Source organism: Argiope bruennichi, chromosome 9 (genome assembly GCF_947563725.1).
Source record: "Argiope bruennichi chromosome 9, qqArgBrue1.1, whole genome shotgun sequence".
Lineage (NCBI taxonomy): Eukaryota > Metazoa > Arthropoda > Arachnida > Araneae > Araneidae > Argiope > Argiope bruennichi.
Genome location: NC_079159.1, coordinates 102,379,880 through 102,402,712, shown reverse-complemented (window position 1 = coordinate 102,402,712; position 22,833 = coordinate 102,379,880). Strand labels below are relative to the sequence as shown.

Here is a 22,833-nt window from a genome sequence, read left to right as displayed (position 1 = left end):
TCCTTGCATGAGCTATATTAATAATACCTCTCTCCCATACTTCAAAGACAAATTCATTTCTGGATATAAGCATTGTGAAGGCATAATAAATATCATAAGTGTAATATTCCTCGACTACAGGATCTATTGAAGATTACTTGTGCTGTTGTGGGGTAATACTGCCCGATTCTTGCTCTCCCTAAATTATACAGAAAGGAGTTATCGACAGAATTATCCTATCAGTGCCTTTTTTTTCTTGGTTGAAATTCTCAAGGTAAAACTAATTCACAAACTGGATTTCTCTTTTCTCTGAAGAATAATGGATGTACATTACTTATTTTTCAAGGACCTAATAAAAAATCAAGTGTTTATTTCAACCTTAACCCCAAGTATAAGAAAATAAAATTGAAAAAGTTTTCATAGGATTTTCAAACTTACATGATACACACAAATTTTAAAGATATTGTTTATGCAAATTTTATGTTCTGCTATTCTAAATTTACTTTCCATTAAATATATGTTGTACATTTTATATAATCAGAGTTGCCATTCAAATCTGGGGAAAAAATTTATCTGTATTTTCTATGTATATGTATATTCAAGAAAAGATGAAATGCCCGGAGAGCACTCACACACTAGTTGTAATGGATATGGTTTTAAGGAGTTGGAAAAGAAAGGAAAGGAAGAAACCATTTGACATAATTCAAAATAATAGCATATCTAAAGAAGGTTTATATTTACATACAGAAAAATAAACAATTTCCCTTTATTTATTAACTAGATTTTAGCAAGACACAATTTATATATTAAGGGGAGAGGATATATTACCTCTCATGCTCTTTAATTGTAAGTCACACAAAATTAAGTTCTGGAGTGAAATAAAACACAAAACATTTTTGTTATCATGATACAAATCATTTAATGATTACTTAACAAAAAATATTACAAAGCAAGATTATTATTCTTGTATTTATCCATTTTTGCCAATTCAAGTAACTGGGCATCAATTTTTGCAGATTTTTCAGCCATCAGTTTCATGGAGCTAATGGACCTAATCCATATTTCTGTACAGCCTAAAGTATATTTTTTAGTTACTTCACTTTCAGTGAACATATGTGAAAAAATTTTTGATATATTATTGAATCCATTAAAGGAAAATGTGAAGCAACAAGGTTTAATACTCATAATTCAACTTTAAATTATTGTTCGTGAACCAAAAAGCTCGAAATCAGTTTACTTTCAGACACTAAATTTGATGTTTTAGGATTTCAAGTGTCAGCTTTTCTTGTATTCCGTTTACTAACTAAACTTGATAGGTCCAACTTGATGTCCAACATCAATGACACATCAATTTCCTCTTTTGACATGACTAGTAATAGCTTGTGTTCCCATATTACTTAGGCTTATTACCTTCTTACAAAGTAAGCAGTGTGCAACAAATTGATTTTGTGGAACTTCTGAAACCCATTCCACAAAATCAGAATTAATTTTTTTTTATCCGTCCAATTTGTATTAAATACGGATTTTGAGCAGCTCATTATTTTAACAAAATAATCCTCTAATCTACTTTGAATAAGTTTAGAGTTTCTCAAATAATAAACAAACCATACAATAAACTCAAGTTGAATAAATATCACTACACTGTTACCGCAGATTGAACGTAACTAATCCCATCAGAGAAATCTATTCAATTCTTTCACACAGTTACAGAAGTCTTGCACATGGTCATTAGCTGCAATTCAGGAATCTTATGGAGAAAGACCAACTATCTTGTAAATCGAAACTGGAATGATCTATACAGAGAAAAGAAAGGGGGAGAGAGAAATGGGGTGGGTTTCCGCATTATACAATCACTAATAGTATTGTTTCTTGCTAATAGTATTCTTGCAATCGTTAAAGATCGGCAATTTTTAGATGGGAAATAATAAATAAGAAATTTAAAATTCTCTGTATTTTCCATGTTTTTATGAAAATTTTCAAATTTTCCTGATTTTTTCAAGACAATTTTTGAATTCCCTGTTTTCAAGATGGCATGGCAACTCTGATAATGCTTCTTTTGTTTGATTAATCAAAAAATAGCCCCTCATAGAAGTCCTTTCATTTTTTCAACTTATATCCTATTGAAAAATGATTTGTTTATGAATGATTTGTTTGAAAAATGATTTAAACATTTGTAAAGCTGTATATAAAAGCACAAATTTCACTACTAATAAGTCTGATTTTGATTTTTCAGCAAGTATAAGGCATAAAATAATTTCTTCCATCCAATTTGAAATTTACTTATAAATATTTTCCTAAATAATTAAAGTTAAAACTAAATCTTTTTTTGGTATGAAATCATGCAGCTGTGTTTTACTAACTATATTAATCAAACCTTATCATTTATTCTTAATTTAATGTTCAAAAAACTGAAACAAATTTAAGCATAAATAAGAATATCATAAGAATGCAATAAAAAATGACAAACAATAATAAATAAAAAGATGGAATTATATTGATAAATAAAAAATATACCTTTCTGAGCCATTGATAAAAGGGAGCGGAGTGCACTTATTCCTCTGACAAGAGGATCTTTGGATTGTAAAGCCAGTGTTATCTTTAAAAGATAATGAAATCTTTGCCTGCAAATTTCTAATTTCAGACTTTCCTCAAATTCATTGGGTAGAGTTAAAGATAAACCTAAAAGAGATGATTAATAAACAAAACAAAACAAAACAAAAAGAGAAAAATAGAGCATAGCATCAAATAATATTATTCAAGGAAATGATACTTTTATTTTCAAAAAGCATAATAAAGCAGTAAAATCACTTTTTATTTTAGTATGTACAACATGGATTTTTAGCCTATTTTACAAAAATAACATTAATAAGGAAAATTGCTCATAACTTTTTATATTATGAAGTCATGAGAAGAATCATCAAACTAGATAAAAACTCCCACAATACCTACAAACAAAAAGAATTTTTAAAACAGATCGGAATATAAAAAGTTAGTACATCTACCAAAATCAAATCAAGACAAAGGACTATTCTCAAGAATCTTCCAAGAAAACTAATTAAAAAATCAATACTTGTTTCTTACAACAGCCCTCTGGTTTACATGAAAGTTTTTAGATTACACCAAGACTAGCTCCACTATACATAACACAACTATTTGGAAATAAAAATTGGGGGCCACTATAGGATGCAAGTACCAAAAAAAATATCTTCCCTAATAACAGAGAATCTATATTTAAAACATGAGAATTAATAATTAATAATGATCAACCATTAGCCGAATTTCCCAATATAGCCACAATTTGCATTTATAGTAAAATTTTAATTAAAAAAAAGTAATTTAGAAAATTTGGGTTTAAAAACCAACTAGCACACAATACAAAGAAGACAAAAATAAGTTGACATTCATTTGGTTAATGCCTCATTTCAATGCTTCATGAGGGGAATCTTATAACTCTGAAATACCCAAATAAAAAAAATAAAAAAGCTTGCACCTTGCAACTAGCCGAGTATCATGTTACTCCTAGTTAAGGGAAAATTCAAGAGCTTTCAAGCACACATGCTTATGCATATGTATTGCACAAGATATTAACAGAAATGAGTATTGCATCAGAAAAAGTATGAAACATATAAAAATAAAAGTGAATAAATACAGCACCACCTACTCCTTAGATACTGTAATTCATAACAGAGTGATTATTTTTATAACCAATAAACTAGTGTGTAATTATAAAGGTCAGATAAAAAGTTTTTAAGATCTATTTATAAACATTAGCATGAAATAGCTATTGAAGATAGCCTTGCAAATTTTTAACTTGCATAAAATGGCTTTAATTTTTTTAAATTCGAATTTTGCACAATTAGTATTTAAATAATATGTTTAGTAAATATTTCTGTTAAATGCTGTAAGGTGCCATTCTCTATGATAGAAGTTAAGACAATGCCATTAATAAGAATAAAAGTAAGATGGGATTTGTGGCTCCATAGCACAAACTTATCTATTTCCATCATAACATCCATGTTAAAGAGTAGTATCAATATGCATGCAATCCTCTAGATATCAATGCCATGCAGCAATAATATGAAAAGTTTAAAAGAAGCTTGCAATGTTGATGTTTTTCCAAGAGGTGATATGCTTAGTGCAATATAAATGCAAATCTCAATCCCTGTATAGGTGGCATGGAAACAAAATTATTTCAAACATGTTGTTTCCAATTGAGAATTATTCAACAGAATAAAAATAATAATGATCTATATTATTTTCCCTCTGTCTTTTTTGAGATGATTCAACCTTTCATGTTTTAAGAACAGCAAATAGCATCTATTGTGGGAGTCAAGGCAAACATACATCATGGAAAAAGATAGCTTTAACATTCTGTATGATAGAAAGGATATGCATGTTAAAATTTACTGATGTTATTAATCTTATTATAAATTCAATTATAGTATTTATAATTTATTTTCAACTCAACCTGCATCTTATTAGAATAATTGGTGGCATTTTGATCTAAGTAATTGCTTTGCTTCTTTTTATGCTCAATGACTATCTCAGTTTAAACTTTGTTTCATTATCTTGATATAAATAAAAATCATTGTGGCTATACATATTTGTTTGTTCTACATTGTTTCCTAAATAAATAGGCCAATATCAATCAAACTTTGCATAATTACTATTTAAGGCAAGTGAAATAATGCTGTCCATTTTGTAAAATATGAAAGTTAATCAGGCATTCAATTAATTAAAAATGCATTAAAACTTTTTTTGCTTTTCTGGAGCAATTGCACAGCAAAGTATCTAATAAGAAATATTTTTATACCATCTTAATATAAAATTTTACCTTTTCAATTATACCAATTTCATAAATATGTAAATTTTTCAATTTTTATTGATTTTTCAAAATTTAATAAATAAATGCAGATGCCTTTGATTTAATGAAATTTATAAATATTTTGTTGCTAGACAACAGCAAGACTTTACTTTTATTTTTGATATTTCTGTCTTTTTAAAAATATTTAATGATAATAATTTTTATTTTAATAAATTTTTCAAAATTAGTTTTATACACTATAACATTGCACAATTTTATTTACATACAATTCATAACGATAGTTATTATTACTGAAGAACTGTAACCAGAACATATTAGTATAATTAATCAAATCATTAAAAAAGTTTAAATGATTAATTATTTATATCAAGATCAAATAAATGAAAAATTAATAAATTGCTTTAAAACATTCACTGCAGCCTCTAACTGAGAACAAAATTTTAAGTACTCATATAACAAATATTAATATTTTAGGAGAAATCTGGCTTTCATTATATAACAATCTGGTTCAGATGTTATTTTTATTTTAATTAAAAAACATTCCAGCCAATAAAAAGATTATAAGTATTATAATATTCCATATAAAAGTAATTTTTATGTTAAAAATTTTAGACATTAATGTGTTTTAATCCAAGCAATGATAGATACATCAGATAGTTTTCAACAGAAATAATTCAACTTACTCTTAAAGATCATATATGCATCTTTTGGTCTTTCTAAATACAGACAGATATCCAAAGCAGTAAATGCTACTGAAAATGGGAACACAAAAATCATAGTAGGGTCAGGAACAGATTTTATATATGAAACTGCATCATACATTGGTGCTTGAAAATCTAGATAGTTGATATTGTAATGGTGAAACACTAACAAGATTTTAAAAGCACTGTCATAATGTTTCTTGGATGAAGCTTCCATGAATAGGCACAATCCCATTTGTCCAAAGATATAGCGCATTTGAATCGGTACATTGTCATTTTGATCTGAAAAAAAAAAAAAAAAAAAAAATCAAAAATGTTTAATCAAAGTTAGATATCATATATCTCTATTTATATTCTAAGAAATATAAATTAAATTTCATAAATAGGTAATATGCTAAAGAAATCCAAACTACTGAATAGATTTTTTCAAATTTCATTCATAACTGTTCTGAAGCAGTAAACATATACTCTAAATGAGAAAGGATTTAATGAAAGTTTTATAACAAATAATAAATAAATTTAATTTTTATTAATTAAACTATATTTTTTAAAAGGAAAGACAAATTCACATTAAGCCACATTTTATTTTAATAAAAATGATATAAATATTCCAAATCACTTCATTTGTCTTCAAACTGACACTCAAAATGATTGCATAAGTTCTGCCTCATTCTTTAATATTATAGGTAAGTTAAAGGGGGAAAAAACTTTTAGTGTTTTTCATTTTTTGTTGTTGAGATAGTAAAATATTTAAAAGTTGCTCTGTGTAACACATATTCATAAATTTGCAGAAGTTAATAGGATTTTGGGTTTTTTTTGTACATAATTTTTTTATATAAAAATGCACCTTATATGCTTTTAAAAAGGTATTTATTTGTATATAAATTTGTATTCTTTTGAGCATTCATATTAAATACATTTTCATTTTCGTGTAACTGACATTTATATTACTTAAACCTTAATGTCTGATTTCATGTGATAACTGTAACCCTTGTTATTTTATATCTATTAATTATGAGCACTTCATGTTTTTCTTACAAATACTGAAGCGTTATGAAGGTTTTAGCAAAGATTTGGTGAAAATTTATTATTAAATAGTAAATTTTAATTAATATAAAAAATGAAAGTAATTTCATCCAGAATGGTACATCAGTTAATGTAATGATTAAAAAAGAGAAATTCTTTTTGTTTTATTGAAATATCTACAATAATACAATTTTGTGAAGATTGCATGCAAAAATTTAGAAAATTTTTCATTTACAAGCAGGTTTATAAACATGGGACAAAACTCTTATCAAATGACTATTACAATAAAATTTTTAAACCTTTTTTTTTTTTTAATCAGAATAAAGCATTTTATTAGTCAACATAAATTTTGTTGGTAAAGATGTTTTTTAAAAAAATTTTCAATTACATTTAAGAATGTTTAGATTTATTTTGCAATTTTTATTTCTTTGGATTAAACAAATGCTTTCAGCTATGTCTGCTAGATTTGATTGAATATTTTTAAAATTTAATCCTGTATAAGCTTATAATTCTATAAAAGAAAATACATTAAGCATTTTTGAAATACCACCATAACAAATTTAAGAAATTTTAAGATTATAAAATTACTGGAAAACTCTTATATCCTGAACAAATTTCAGTTTGTTGGATTAATGAAATCAAACATTAGTCAGTGTCCTCACTTCAGATGTCTTGTATATTAATGCAAAATGTTATGCTTTGCACTTTAAAATATAATAAATAAATATATATATATGTAAATTTTGGAAAACTTTAAATGGACTGACTAGATGATAGGTATTATCCTTTTAAATTGCAAAATATTGCCAAATTTCATTAATTGAAGTTGCAACTTATTTAAATCAACATACACAGAAATAAACCATTAATCTGCTGATGAATTAGGTGAAAAAATTTATTTTGCAATTTGGCATTAAAACTATATCCTAAATTTCATCTATCAATATTCTTATAGTTTTGAATTACCTGTTCTCTCTCTCACATACACACACACAAACAAACAATAAAAACACAAGTTCTTTTATATGCAAGATCCAAAGAAAAATACCAATATACAATTTTAGTGAAAAGATAGCACACCAAATTTCATCTTTCTAACTTATTGCATTTTTAAATTATGTTCACAGACCTGATTCCAAAATGTAATATTAATTTTTTTCAAAATCAAATGAAAGTTTCCCTCAGTAAAACAAGGAATTTCAACAAAATTTTGGGGTAGGTTTTTGTTGATGATCACAAAACTTTTTCTTAGAGAAAGTAAAAATGAAAATGTCAAATTACTCTATAGATTACATCTGTGGTAATATTAATGACTAATGAGCCGCAAAAAAAATCTATATTTTAAAAATCCTAAACCAATAATTCTGGATACACTTCCTGCATCTAAAACTTATTGTTCCCTTTCATAAAAATTATTTGAAAATGTTACAAAATATTTTTTAGAAAACTATATTTAATATTTTCGTTATAGAGATAAAAAATATTCCATTCTGCCCATTTCTCTTTAAACTGCTATTGGATATAAAATTTGTTATTTTTAATGTTATACCTTTGCTTTGCATTTTTTAAAAAAAATTTATTTGTTTTCATAACTTATTCTTTGCCACAATAAATAAAATCAAGCTTAAAGAATACATAAATTTGTTAAAATATTTAGACACCATGTGGAAGATTGACTTCTTCCAAAAATAATTTTTAAATTAATTAATAGAAAAACAAATCAATAAAACAAAAATTATTCCACTAATTTAGTTTCTAGATAAGAAAAAAAGATAAATTAGCATGTAAAATAATCAAACTATTCAAGTATAGTGTAAAAAAATAACATTTATCTGAAAAGTATTACAGGACTATCACATTTGGTATTTATAATACTTTAACATAAAATTTATTTCAATAAGTAACTGAATTAACTTATATCATTTAAAAAATTTATTGCTATTTATTTCACATACCATAAATCTTTTCACTTCTATGATTTATGCAAACAAATTAAGCACGTGTTTTACATAGCATATTGCTTTGTAGAATGCATTATTAAAGAAATTTAGGGATAGCTTATAATCTTACCATAAATTTCTTTTGCCAGTTCCTCAAAATAAAACCCAATATCTTCAAGTTGAGATGTAAATGTTTCAATCAAACAAGCAATTAGGGAACCTTTCTTTGCCCAGGCAGAAATTAGGTGAACGATTTGTGACCAAAATTTTTTCTCAATACACAATTTTAAGAAATTCTTTAGGTCTTCTTTATCGACTTCTGAAGAATCAACATTGCACAATAATGTACAAATTTCAGTTATTACAGAAGGTGATGTATCTTCTTTATCTTGAAAGAGAAGATTCCACATTTCCTTTAGAATAGTTTTGGGAGGAGAGACTTTGCATTTCCAAATGAAATTTAAAAATGAGATTGTTTCAATCAAAGACATTTCTGAGGGTTTAATGAAATTTATGTACAACATTACTGCTGTTGGATCAATAATGATATTATTCTTCTGACAAATGGCAAAAAGTTGCTGTCCAAATGGAAAGGTAAGATTCATACTTAAGCATTCAATGATAATGTCTGAACATAATTCAGTTTCATATAAATTTAATTCATAAAATATTCCCATGGTATCTTTCATAATATCTAAGCAAAAATCTTCCATCAGTGGAGGATCTGAATCACGGAATGATTCTATTACATTTATGAATAATTCTACAAATATATTCTTTTGCACTGAATAATTGCTTATCGGAATGTAATTATTTGCAATCTGCAAGGCATCATCTATTTTACCATTTTTGCACTTTTCCTCAATTGAAAGTAACACTTCTTCCAATGTTTTTATTGAAGAATCCACCTAAAAATTAATAAATGATTAAAGACAGTTCTGAAAACAGAATTTTAAAATTGTACTAGAAAATAGAAATTTTTCTCCAGTTTCTCTTAATTTTTAATTCATAATTCAATATTAGAAATTAAAAAAAAAATTGAAATAAATTTGCTTCAAATTCACTATAAGGCTGACTAACAGATTGACTAATTTGTATAAAAGAAAATTTTTTATATTATTTAACTAATATTTATACTTTGAAAATATTAAAATCCTGTATTATCATGGGGAATACATGCTTATGAAATTTCTATGAGTTTAAAAAAGTCACAGCATTTCTAATACTACACAATATAAACTATCAGTTAATTACTTCTACAAAGAGAATTTAATCATCAAAATAAATATTGTCATGTTCAAATTCTAATCATAAAAACAATTTCAAAAATACCTTGACTTGACTAAATTTATCCACTGAATTCTCTTCCATCACAGAATTAATTCCTTGATTGCTATTAGAATTTTTCCTACATTAGAAAAGATAATAGTTTAAACAAACAAACAATAACAACAAAAAAAAAGAGCCAAACAGAAAAGAACAATAAAGCATGTGAAAAATTTAAAAATTCAACAAACTTTAGTCAGTTCTGTATAAGAATATTATTTTATACCCTTAAATTATATAAAAATAAAAAAAATTCCATAGTTTAAATTGTAAAAGAAGGCCAGACTATTCTATATGATCTGTAAAAATTTGCCCTTTAAACTAGAAAAGATGGAGGGCGGGGGGGAGTTATGAGTTTTGATTTCACTTTTTGTGGCTTAGACAAAAATATATCTCGCTTATTCAAAGTATTTTCTTTCATAAAAGACCGCTCTTCGAAAGAAGATATGCAAATATTCTGATGAATATTTTTATAAGGAGAGATCAATCTTTTGATAATTATCGTATGCAGCAGTGGTAATTTCTGAGCTGAAGAATTTTCATTGGATGTATGGCACTAACAGAGTAGAGGACATAATCCATCTCAAGGCATAGCTAATAAAATAATATTGAAATATTAAATTTTATTATGCCAGTAGTAAATATGGAGTAAGGTAATTTTGAATTTTGCTTGGGATCATAAAATTATGATATTGAAAGTTTGATTTTACAATCTGATTGCATGAACAAAGATTTTGATTTTATCAGTTTAAGAATTAATAAAAATATTTTTTCAAAAAACAACATGAATTCATCAGCATTTGCAACTAAAGTCTCATAAACTATAAAATGAAATTTGTTCTGAACATTAGGAAAAATCTAAAAACATAGAAATTATAAATTAAAAATTATATTAAATACATAATACCTTTTAAATGAATGTTCACTATCACTTTCAGAGTCATCTTCAGAGTTAATACTTCTGTTAAGATTTATTTCTTGGACGTTATGATCATTTATTGCATCAAATTCCGTATTTGAATTTTCTGCATTTTTTTCTTGCAAAGTATCTATAGAGTCAGAAACAGCAGAATTGGAAAAGTTAGCTTGACCAGAATTTATGTGTGAACTAGAATGAAAGTCCTCACACCTATCATTATCATTTAGAGGTGAGTAATTAGCAGTTTGATTAACAAACATACCATTTTGTTGAATAGATTCCACTGAATCATTATTGAATGAAATTTTAGTTTTATTGAATAACTGATTGTCTTCTTCATCATCGGATCTTATCATGAGAGAATCTTTTTCAGGCTCCTCTGCAAAAGAATGTCTAAAAATACTATCATCATTGTTGAGCTGAATTTTATTAACTTCGTTAATGGTTTGTTTTGCAGTAGCTGATATTCTAATATCTAAATGATTTTCATTTGTGTCTATTTCACCATTATTTGATTCACTCTCACTCACTTCAAATTCACCTACTTCTGATGGTTCATAATCCAACTCATCAAACAAAATGTCAGTTTTATGAAAGCCTCTTGAGTTAGAATTTTGTTCATCATGTTTTGCACTTGAAACCCACTCAAATTCAGAACCTACATTTGTTGAGTTTCCTACATCATTCTGGGAAAGTTCATTTTTTTCATTTTTATGTTTAGAAGCAATATTTTTTATTGCTTGGTCTTTTGAATTGCTTTGAATTCGATGATCAGATGTTATGCAGAGTGAGTTCTGGGCTGTAATTGTACAAGATCCTTTATTTGGAGACTGAACATCTTTGTCTAATATATCAGAATTTTCCATTAAGGAAGCAGTACTTTTTTCTTCATTTATAGTCAAAGAATTTGATTTAGAAATGTCACAGTTCAGAATATTTGAAGGTTGATTAGAGTTTATTTGTATTAATCCAGAAACTGAAACTACATCTGCTTTTTCTATAGTCACACTACTTTTTTCAGCAGGTTGTCTCCTTTCAACGGCTGAATCTTCACATTCAATGGCTGAATCTTGTTCATAATTAGAAAAAAAAGAAAATTTGTCAGTTTCATTATTTATGGACATTTCATTTATCAGTTCATTGCCTCCCATTACACACTGAATAACTTGTTCTGAAGAATAACTTCGAACATTGCAAATCTTTATATCAAGATCATTATTAGTCTGAAAGTTATTTATCTCACCATTTGAGAAGTCAATATCTTTAACTGTTGATAAAACTTCTACTTTCTCTTGCTTCTCTTCTTGAATACTTTGCATGTAAATCCTATTAAAGCCAGGATTTTCTAAAATTGCATTTGAGCCAGCATAATGGGTATAATCTGAAATTTCTCTAATACTACGAGACTCTACACAATCTGATGTTGCAGTGATGTGTTCCATAACAGCTCTCAATTCTGAATTGGAAGTTACAGCTGCTAAAGATTGAGGAACTTCTCCTTCAGTGATCGGAAAAGAATCATCAGCCCCTATTAATTCATTACATGAATTATCTGCTTCAGAATTTAAATAATTTGAATGAGATAATTGGTTAATGGAAAAATCATTAGTACCTGAAGATAAATTTGATATTTTTTTGTGACATTTGTAAAACTTGAAAGCATCAGCAATCACCGAAGCATCTAATATAGCAGGTACACAAGTATCACAATTGCAAATATATTTTTTAGTTTTCAAACTAATAATATCATTTATATCACACATTAATGAGCTACTAGAATTTATCTTACAAAGGCAATCGTCATTATCTAAAGAAGCATGATTATAAATTGAATTGCAAAGTTCATCATTTTTAATACAAATTTGATTAGAAGAAGTATCATTTAGTTCTTTAACAATATGAGGAATAGTATTTCTAGAAAATGGCAATGCAGTATCAGAATTTGAATGGTACAATTTTTTTTCTTTAAGCAATTTAATATCATTTTTAGATGAAGATAGTATTGCAGAAGTTGAAGCACATATTTGATTTAATACTTCCGAACTGTTTTTAACAGGAGAAGATGCAGATTCTAAAATTTTATTTTTTTCTTTAATTTTTGTTTTCTTTTGAGAGGATTTAATAATTTCTCCATTTTCAGTCACTGGAATTGAAAGTTTATATAAAGAATTTGGATCAGTTATGCCAAAATCCAACCTCTTCAATCTGACAAATGGAGGTAAAATATGAGTATTTTGTTTTGCACTACTTAATATTTGATCACTCAATATTATTTCATTAGATAATGGATCACAAATAGTTTTTAGACATTTTTGCATCTTCTTGACTCTTTTAACAGATCTTTTCTTTTCCTTTGCATTGCTGATAACTGGTCGGGTGTAATTTTTGGCTTTTCCTGGGCTCATCTTCAACTCTGAAAAATAACATATCTATTATATGATCAATATAAATATATTATATGATAAATTTAAGCATTCCTTTTAACTTCCTCTTACCCAAGATGGCAAGAATAAAATATATATATATACTGTTTCAAAGCAAAGTCGCTTAACCCACAGATGAGCTCTTTTAACTTCTTGTTAAAAAAATATCATTGAATTTCTGAGCTTACAATATATTTATGAGTGATTTTGAAAATAAGAAATCATATTCATTCAGCACATGAATTAGCATTTTAGTGTCAATGGTTCTAAACTATTAATAAATAATTGATTCTTTTAATATAATTTATATAAAAATTATTTATAATGCAAGAGATTATATATGAATAAATAAAAAGGAAGCCATGAATATTCTAGAAGAATATTGATAAGTTAAAACTCCTTTATTCTTTCAAAAAATCACATTTGTATCTGAAAAACTACTTATTCGATAATTAAGGACAGCTTTTTTTTTTCTCTGTTAGTGGAACCAATAGCACAAGAATAACTGTTCAACAATTTTAGGTAATTGTGTTCTAAAAATGATTGCATGTAGTGAAAGTTAAGTAACTGGACATTGATATTTTTAAAATGCACTGTAGAGTGAGTACAAATACAATTACCCAAGTCTTGACTTCTATTAAGTCACATTAATTTTATTTTCTTGTATCAAAAGGCTTAAGGCATATTGCAGAAAAGTCATTCATCTTTAACTACTAAAATCAAAATTAGAAGAAAGATGAATATCTGGTTATATCTTTTACAGCCCATTGGCGGATTATAAATTTTCAAAAATAATAAAAAATGTTTTATCGCCATATCATGTAAATTAATCTTAAACAAAAAGTAATTAAAGACACTGAATTATGAAAAATCAGAAATAGTACTTAAAACATTACTTGGTAGTTGAAAAATAATTTATCTCGACAATGCATTTATACTGAATAATGATATAATAATAAGGCTTATTCTTAAAATATTTTTTCAAGAAAAGATAAAAATAATAACCAATTTTTTAAAACAACAGAATATTCTAGTACAATGAAGATTTATAATGACAAAATCAAATTATCTTCAGTTCCTTTTAAAATATTTTGTAAATAATTTTTTAAAAACCACACAAACCAATCTTTTTTTGATCACTTTGTTTCTTTCTGTTGAAAGAGATAGGAAATTTAATATCCTTTACACAGGAATAATGAAAATGTATCAAATGGATGTAGTTACACAATCATGAACCAATTCTACTAGTCGCAATGTGAAACTTGGCTATTTCCATCAGATATTTTAAAAAGAATTTCAATATTAAAGTTGTCAAAAATTAATTACTTCATTATATGATTAGTTCTGTTACAGCAAATTAGAATTTTGCTCACTTTTGCAAAAAAAAAAAAAAAAAAATTGGTAAATTTTTGATAGAGAAATTTACAAATGTTTGTTGATATAGTGACATAACAATATACAAATAACACACTTTGCCCATCTAGTACAACATTAAAAGTATATTCTCAAGGAACAGCTCTCAATGAATTCCAGAATTATTTACATATTATTTATTCATTTTGTAAAAAGTAATTTGAAAAATACTTGATTTATCTGTGATAAAAAAAATTGATAAAAAAATACGGGCAAATGAGAAAAACAGATTAAATATTATGCTATTATTTTCAATGGAACAATGAAAATACATCAGTTTTTCATTATTTTATAAAATCTAAAAAAAATTGTCATATAAAAACTAATTTTAACATATATCTTCATCAGTCTCAAGCTAAAAGAATAACTTTTGAAGGACCTTTAATTAGACTTTTTTCATACAGACCCCTTTTCTCAGTGTGCTAAAGGATCATAATTTCAAAAATATCAGCCATGTACCCATTGTCAGCAATTTATTTCGCTTAAAATAATTTAGTTTTGTACAATTTTATTTAAGCACTGATATCCACAGATTTTGGAAAGATATGTAAAATCTGACTGGATATAACAGTAAAATACAATAACATTAAGCATTTTAAATATGATTCATTTAAGAGGAATAGAAACACAAACTTTTTGGTAGAGAAATTTCCTACCTAAATGTCTTATTTTTTATATGCAGAAATAAAAAGATGAATTATTTCTTATTGGCTAATGAAACTAATAGTCTTTGCAACTTTCTTAATTAGTATTAGTCTCCATTAGTATTCTAATCCCCCTTTGAGAGACAGCATCAAGTATACACATGGAAAGACATTGGTACAGTAGCATTAATTTTTGCTACTGTAATGTGATGCTACTAGAACAATAATCAAAACTTCCATCTCTAATCTTAAGAAGTTAAGAAAAAAACTTTGTCTTTGAAAAACATTAATATTTGCACAAAGACTTAATGCCTTCAAAATATCAAACTGGTCATATAAGAAAAACAGATACATAACAGAGGATGGCACCAAAACTGCAATTTTTTTAAGACAAGAACTCACCAAATGTTTTTGAATTAAATTTCTGGGTGAAATCTTACTTTAGTGCGCCCGTTGCTACGCCAAGGATGCCAAGTCGCCAATGAAGATGGCGGACAAAATAAACAATTCTGCAAAACAGTTACCGTTACCACTTCCTGCATTAAAATTATGATCTTTACTGGTCAGTTTTGTTATATCTGAGAAGACTTTTTTTTTTTTTTTTAACATTTAGAATCACTATCATTGCTTACGTTTACAATTTTATAATAAAGAAATTTTGCAAACCGGCTGCGCCGGTCTGTCGTGTAGACAAAAAATTTGAGCATGTGATGCCTTCGGCATCTGAAGAAGGCAACGGATAGAGATGCATAATCTACGATTTTTTAAATAACAATAATTTTGCAATTCTTATTTTTAAATATTTGTACCACATATCTGTTATTTCAATCATACTATTAATTAAACAAAATTAAGTAGAATGAAATATAAAATCTGTTAATTGTAATTAATTATTTGCTAATTTAAGTAACGTGTGATTGACTGAATTTATCTATTTCAGCTTACTTTCTAATTTTGATTTTTTTTCAATTCTATTTATTTATTAGAGTAAAGCATTTTTTAAAAAAGCTGAATTTTAAAAAATGTCATTTCTTTATAATTTTCATTTTAGATCTATATTCTGCCAATAGATGGCGCCTGCAAAATGAACAGAATGAATACCATTAGAAGGACATGTCACAGGCAATTAGAAATGATCTTTATGGGATAGAGCATTGTCAAGTGCAAATATCGGAAAGTCAAATATCATTAAGCGGAGCGGTGATGTCACACTTTCTTGTGAATACTCCCATTTCGGTGATATGGGATTTAATGATACGGAAATTTAAAGAATAACCGGTCCGTTCACTTTTAAATCCATTTACAGATTTCTGCTTTTCTCTTTATGACTTCAACTTAAGGGGTCCCTGAGGACACAAGAGAAGAATGTTTTGTGTTTCTGTCATTTCCTTTCCTCCACCTGGAGGGTTGGTGATCAGCCGATACCGCTTCTTTTCTTTCAGAGGTGTCGACTCAGGCCGCTTAAGTTTCGGCAATGTCAATAAGTTGTTCCTTCGCGGTTTTAGGTTGAAGGAAATCCACGATTCTTTTATTAATTTCCCCCTTATAATTTATTTACATTTTATAATTCTACATTAATATCGTACATAAAACGGAATTCGACTGAATCTTTCGACGACGTTTTGGTAAATTCACCTAAGAATGATGGATCGTATGTAAGTTTTTAAGCATTATGAATAAAATAATTTTTTACTATCTTTTATTTAAAACACCTCCCAAAATACAGATATTAAGGAAACAAAAATCTAAATTCGGTTGGAGAGTCTGGACATGCGCAGACTTATTCTTTCTGATATACACATAGCTTTCATGAAGGGATTCGCACTATTATAGAATATACACAAAAGACAAGACATATGGTTTTAAATTGCGTCTTTCGACGACTCGTATTTTGTCTTGTGGTCAGAGTGTCAAGCTTCCAACAAGTTGACGCAGATTCGGTGCCCGCTCTTCGAATTCGGTTTTCTTTCACTTTTTTTTAAATCTTTTTAAATTTTTTTTAAATTATACATTTAGAAAAAAATATTGTTTTTCTTTGCAATTTGTGATAATTTTCAAGAATTTGAAAATATTTTAATCTATTTAAAACTTTTCCCAAAATACAGAAATGAATGAAACAAAATTCTAAATTCGGTCGGAGGGCCTGGACAGGCGCAGACTTATTCGTTCTGATATACACATGGCTTTCATGCAGGGACTCGCATCATTATAGAATATACACTAAAGACTAGACATGTGGCTTTAAACTGCGTCTTTGGACAATTCCTATTTTGTCTTGTGGTCAGAGTGTCGAGCTTCCAACAAGTTGACGCAGGTTCTATGCCCGCTCTTCGAATTCATTTTTCTTTCACTTTTTTCCCCTTTCATTTAATTTTTTTAAAAATTCTGTTATGATAGAAAATTATTATTTTCCTTAAAATTTGTTATTTTTTAACAAGCATATAATTCTAATTATATGCTTAGTACTTTTTATTAATAAGAAGAAAAGCAATTTCTTTATGTAAAGCATTTATTCCCTCTCCAAGTACCACCCTGAGTCTATGACACAAATATGCATCGTATCCCGACACTTAGTGGGGTCACGGTGGTAAGATCTCGGCTTCCGAACCGGAGGGTTTCAGGTTAGAGACCTGATTCTATCAAAGAACTGTCGTGTAAGCGGGTCTGGAGCACGTTAAATCAATTGGATCCACCCGCCCGGTGGTGTGGTATGTAAGCCTGGAGAAGGAGGGCAGCTCAGGCGCCGTCCTCGTCATCTGGCCGAGGATCAAAATTACGAGGTCCGTCTCAAAATAGTCCTACTGTTCCTTTAAAACGGGGCGTTAATGTAACTAGCCAGCCATTAAATAAATATGAGCATCTTGAGCCCAGATTTGAAAAAAAAGTTTAATAAAAACAGATTTAAAAATCCTTTTTATTAAATTTTGTTAGTGAAATAAAAATTGGAAATTAATTTTAATTTGTTTCTTCTCTCGTATGTAATGGAATTTAATTGATAAACTTTCTATAATATTAAACCAATGGATTGGAATAGAGCCTCACGAGCAAAAATATTTTAATTTCTAAACCACCAGCAATGAAGTGAAAATAAGTGGATTTTTCATTCTTACATTTTGTTTTGCTAATTAAATTAAAAGAAGTAGATAAAGGAAGGTTTTCAAACATGAACCCTCAGTTCTCATTGCAAATTGCTTTCTGCATAATTTTTGGTTTTCGCAAAGAGATAGAATTCGTATGCAAGGGAAAAAAAAAAAAAAAAAAAGATGGGAACAAAGCAATTCTGTAAGGTTGAGAAAAGACCAGTAAAAACGGGGGGGGGGACTAGAAATATAAATCTGATACATTTCTGAATAAGCAGAATTCTTTGAACAATAATTGCTTCTCTGATATACAGAGTGGTTATAATTGCTTTGAAATGGTCGTGAAAGAAAAACTACTGGACCAAATGTTATCAAACTTGGTAATAATCTAAAGGAGGTCATGGGAATTTCTTTTCCACCAAAAAAAAAAGTTCAAAAACTCAACACCTGGAAAGAAATGGAGCTGTATGCAATATTGGGTAATCAGCAAAGTAGGACATGAAGACATCGTTTTAAAATGTGTTTAATCGCTTCTGAAACGTAAAGATTGTTCAAGGTAGTGTCCACCATTTTCTGCAAGCAAGTTAAAGCGCATTACTGCATTCTCAACAGTAACTCTTAGCATATCAGGAGGAAAGGTGTATCGCTTCTTTCAGTTCTGCCAAATTGTTTAAATTATCACCATAAACAGTGCTTTTGAGATAACACACAGTGAATATGCTTTGTAACACGTTTCAGAATCGATTAAACACATTTTAAACCGATGTCTTCATGTCCTATTTTGTTTAACAATATTGCATACAGCGTCATTTTTCCCTTGTTGGTGAGTTTTGGAACTTTTTTGGCAGAAAAGAAATTCCCATGACCTTCTTTAAACTATTACCAAGTTTGATAATATTTGGTCCTTTAGTTTTCCTTTTATGACCATTTCAAAGTGAAACTTTAATTATAACTACCCTATATATATATCTCAATATTGTATTGAACATTTGAAAACAAAGTACCATAATTGATTTTATGTAACGCAATAATCTTAGAATTTCATATACTTTTTGATAAAAAAAATGACTTGTGGTGGGTTTTTTTTGTTTGTTTATATCTAAAATGCAATAAAATAATTTGAGTAAAGCAATTGTTCATTTACTGAAGTTTTCTGCCTTTTATATTACAATAAGACTTTTGAGCGATGCAGCTGTATTTTAATACATTAAACTCACATCTGTTAAAATCGCAATGAAAAGTTTGTTTAATCCTTAGATCCTGATCAATAAGAAATGTTAAATCATTTAAGTTCCATTTAAATTTGAAAGAAAATTTTGAAGTACGAATACCCATATTATTTGACCAACTTGTTGGAGAAAAGAAACAGAAATCGTATTGTAAATATTGCTTAAAAATATAGTACATCGCTATTTTAATTCCTTTATAATTAATTTACTTTTTTTACGAAAAATCAAATTTATTTATTTGCAGAAAAATAAATATTTGCGGAAACCATACGAATGTGCAAAAGTTCAAAGCATAATTTATGGAATTTAATTTTTTTAAATCCACAGGAAATTATGAATTAAAGTTATGAAATTACAATCTAACTTCTAGATTGTTTAAACGAATTCTTTATTTTATTTAAGACTACCTGCTTTTGGCGACCAGCCGGCTCACTAATCTTAATGCTTGTTAAAATTTTAACAATTAAATATTTTATGTAATTCCTATTTTAATAGTTTTTTTTCATTAAAATATTTTAAAGCTTCAAATTTTGATAGTCATATAATTCACTCATAATATTATAAAAGGCTTCAGTCATAACTTCATATGTATCTCTCTAATTTTCTGTTAGTTGCCGTAGAATTCATGCTTTAAATTAAAGTGAACATGATTAAACTGCAATTAATATAAGAACATTTTTTACTGAAACAAAACGTTTTTTTTAACATGAGTACTGAAAACAGAGTCGCTGAGCATTTATGGGCATTACAGATTATCTTTCTTAATTTATGTAATATCTCAAGAATTTTCAACAAAATTTTCTCAGATTCATCGTGAACAAATCGATTAATTTACAATGTTTAATTTTAGATGCATCAAACACTAAAAAAATATACAGAATCGTTTGAAATAATCGGTTGGATATATGTTAAGCCTAACCTCATTAGGGTGGGAAAAAAACTGAAGCCTTACTCATTTGGCGGTGGGGAAATAAAAAAAAATTTCAGCGGGAAAGTTAGTTTTTAATTAATAAAAAATTAACCTCTGAATTAAGTGGAATAAATAGCAGTCTATGTCCTATTCTAGACTATAATTTATCTCTGTGCCAAATTTCATCAAATTCCGTTTCGCCATTCTGGCGTGATTGAGTAACAAACATCCATCCATCCAAACTTTCACATTTATAATAGTAGTATAGATTTTTTAAAAAATTCGTTAAAAGAAGAAATTTAATTAGTTGATTAAAACGTAAGTATCATTGCAAAGATTTTTTTTTTTTTTTTTTTGATTTTCAACATGATGTAAAAATCAATTTTGTGCTGTAATATTTTCAGAAGTTATAGCGGAAAAACGCAAAAATTTTGCTTAATTTTTAATTGACGATAGTTTTTTATTAGTTTAACGATATATTGGTTGCGTTTATTTCAATTAAATCTCTTACAAATAAATTCCTGCTCATTTTTCCGCCAACAAATTTTTTAAGCAATAAATTATCACTGATTAAAAACCGTCCTATTTTAATAACCTTATGTCCTCTGTGAACATTATATATAATAAAACCCATCATAATGAGTTACAATTCAGAACATCACAGTGCTATTAAAACATAACTGTCTAATTCATCTGTCTTCTGACTTTTGCTTTGATATAGCTTTGTTGCATATTCCTCCATGAAGACATAAATATTAAACCGAATCCTTGTTCCTTCACCTTCAGCGACGGAAGAAACTAATGCGATTAGTTTGATGAAATAATGGAAACACTAACCATTTCAATGCAAAAATCAAAACTTATGCAAAATTATTTTAAATTGTTAAAATTCAGAAAAAAAAAAATACCTAACAACTAAATTAAAGATAATATTTTTATATTATATAATGGTGCAAAATGTTTTGTACAATAATATATACATAAATTAAGATGATAAATTATTAAAACATTACTTACTTTTTAATTTACTAACATTTTAATTATAATATCAAATTATTTAGAAGTGCACATTACTAGCTTTGAAAATACATAAAAAAGACATGTTGGCAGTTCTAGGTCAATCATTCAAGTATGAATAGCATTCATATATATATTCAGGCACATATATTCATCTTTATTATGAGAAAAAAAGAAATAGAATTGGCATCATTAAAGAGACAATTTCTTTTAGATTTTAAATTTTTATAAAACCGAGTTTCATGCAGTAATATTTTCGGAAATTATGGATAGAAAGGGGCATAATTCTACTTAATTTTTAAATAATTAGTATTCTAATTGAAATATAAAGCAAATAGCTACGAAATGCACACCCCCATTCTACAAAATATATACGCAAGAAGGCATCTAGTGGTAAAGTGGAAATTTTTTGAAAAAAGAGACTCATAATACCAGAAATAGGCAAACAATTAATTTATTAAGACTACATATAATTAAACAAACATTTCAATATTTACAGAAATGGGATAAGATTTAATTAGGAGCAGATTTCACCTGAGATGGGGACGTCCAAACATGGCTAAAGCCTAAAAAGGCTAAGTAAAGAGAGCACGTAAAACGCGTACGACCTCACTCGTCCATCGCCACCGGAAGAAAAAGAACTCGAGTGTTTCTTACACAGAGAAGGAGAAACAGAGGTCTCATTCTCATAGACATCAATGGAAACTTTTTTAGCAAGAGCCATCAACTTTCCGCAATTGAATTCATCGGATTACGTCATCGTTACGTCATCACGACAGGAGAGGATGCTTGTCGCCATGACAACGATCTAAAAAGTTTTTTACAATTGCTATCTTTATTCTTTCTAAATTTTTATCATGTTTCGGCAATTAGGAAATTTAGGAGCAGAAGTAATTTAGTCATCAATATAAGGTGCCTTTCAGCGTTTTTTAACAGACTAGAGTAGATTTTGTTCTTTATTTTTAGATATCGAAATACTTAAATCTCAAGTTAGTTTTGCTCCTCATTCATCAGTGTGAATAATCTATTCCATGACTATTTAAAAAAAAAATTCCAATCCAGCATCCTTTCCCCACTATTTTGAGCTTCATTTTTTGTAGAGAATTAATAATTTTAAGCAAGTAGAAATTTCATTTAAAAAGTATTAAGTTTATTTTGAATAAAATCATATCTATTTTTTTACGTATGAACAGAAAATAATTATCCCTTTCGTAGAATATGAATATTTTAAAATACGAGGATAAAGAATTCAAAACATAAAGTATTTTTCAAATTAATTCCTTTTTATTCTTTTCTCAAAAATTTTTTTGTCCAAATATAATTTTAACAAATTAACCCCAGGAAATTATCTTTTAGAGAGATTAATTTAACTTTGTACCATCTGTTCAGATTATATTGAAG

At 27.6% G+C, this 22,833-nt stretch overlaps 1 protein-coding gene across 1 annotated transcript in view; it reads right to left on the bottom strand.

Annotated features, from left to right (window-relative positions):
- LOC129984104 (uncharacterized) overlaps positions 1-21,986 on the bottom strand; it is a 39,822-nt gene extending 17,836 nt beyond the window's left edge. Inside the window, exons 1-6 of the mRNA XM_056093884.1 lie at positions 21,967-21,986; positions 10,705-13,129; positions 9,804-9,879; positions 8,602-9,379; positions 5,488-5,787; positions 2,494-2,658 (exon numbers count right to left, since the gene is read on the bottom strand). Of these exons, the coding sequence (XP_055949859.1) occupies positions 2,494-2,658; positions 5,488-5,787; positions 8,602-9,379; positions 9,804-9,879; positions 10,705-13,121 (3,736 nt within the window). The 5' untranslated portion in view covers positions 13,122-13,129; positions 21,967-21,986. The remainder of the gene's footprint in view (positions 1-2,493; positions 2,659-5,487; positions 5,788-8,601; positions 9,380-9,803; positions 9,880-10,704; positions 13,130-21,966) is intronic.
- Between the last annotated feature and the right edge of the window lie 847 nt (positions 21,987-22,833).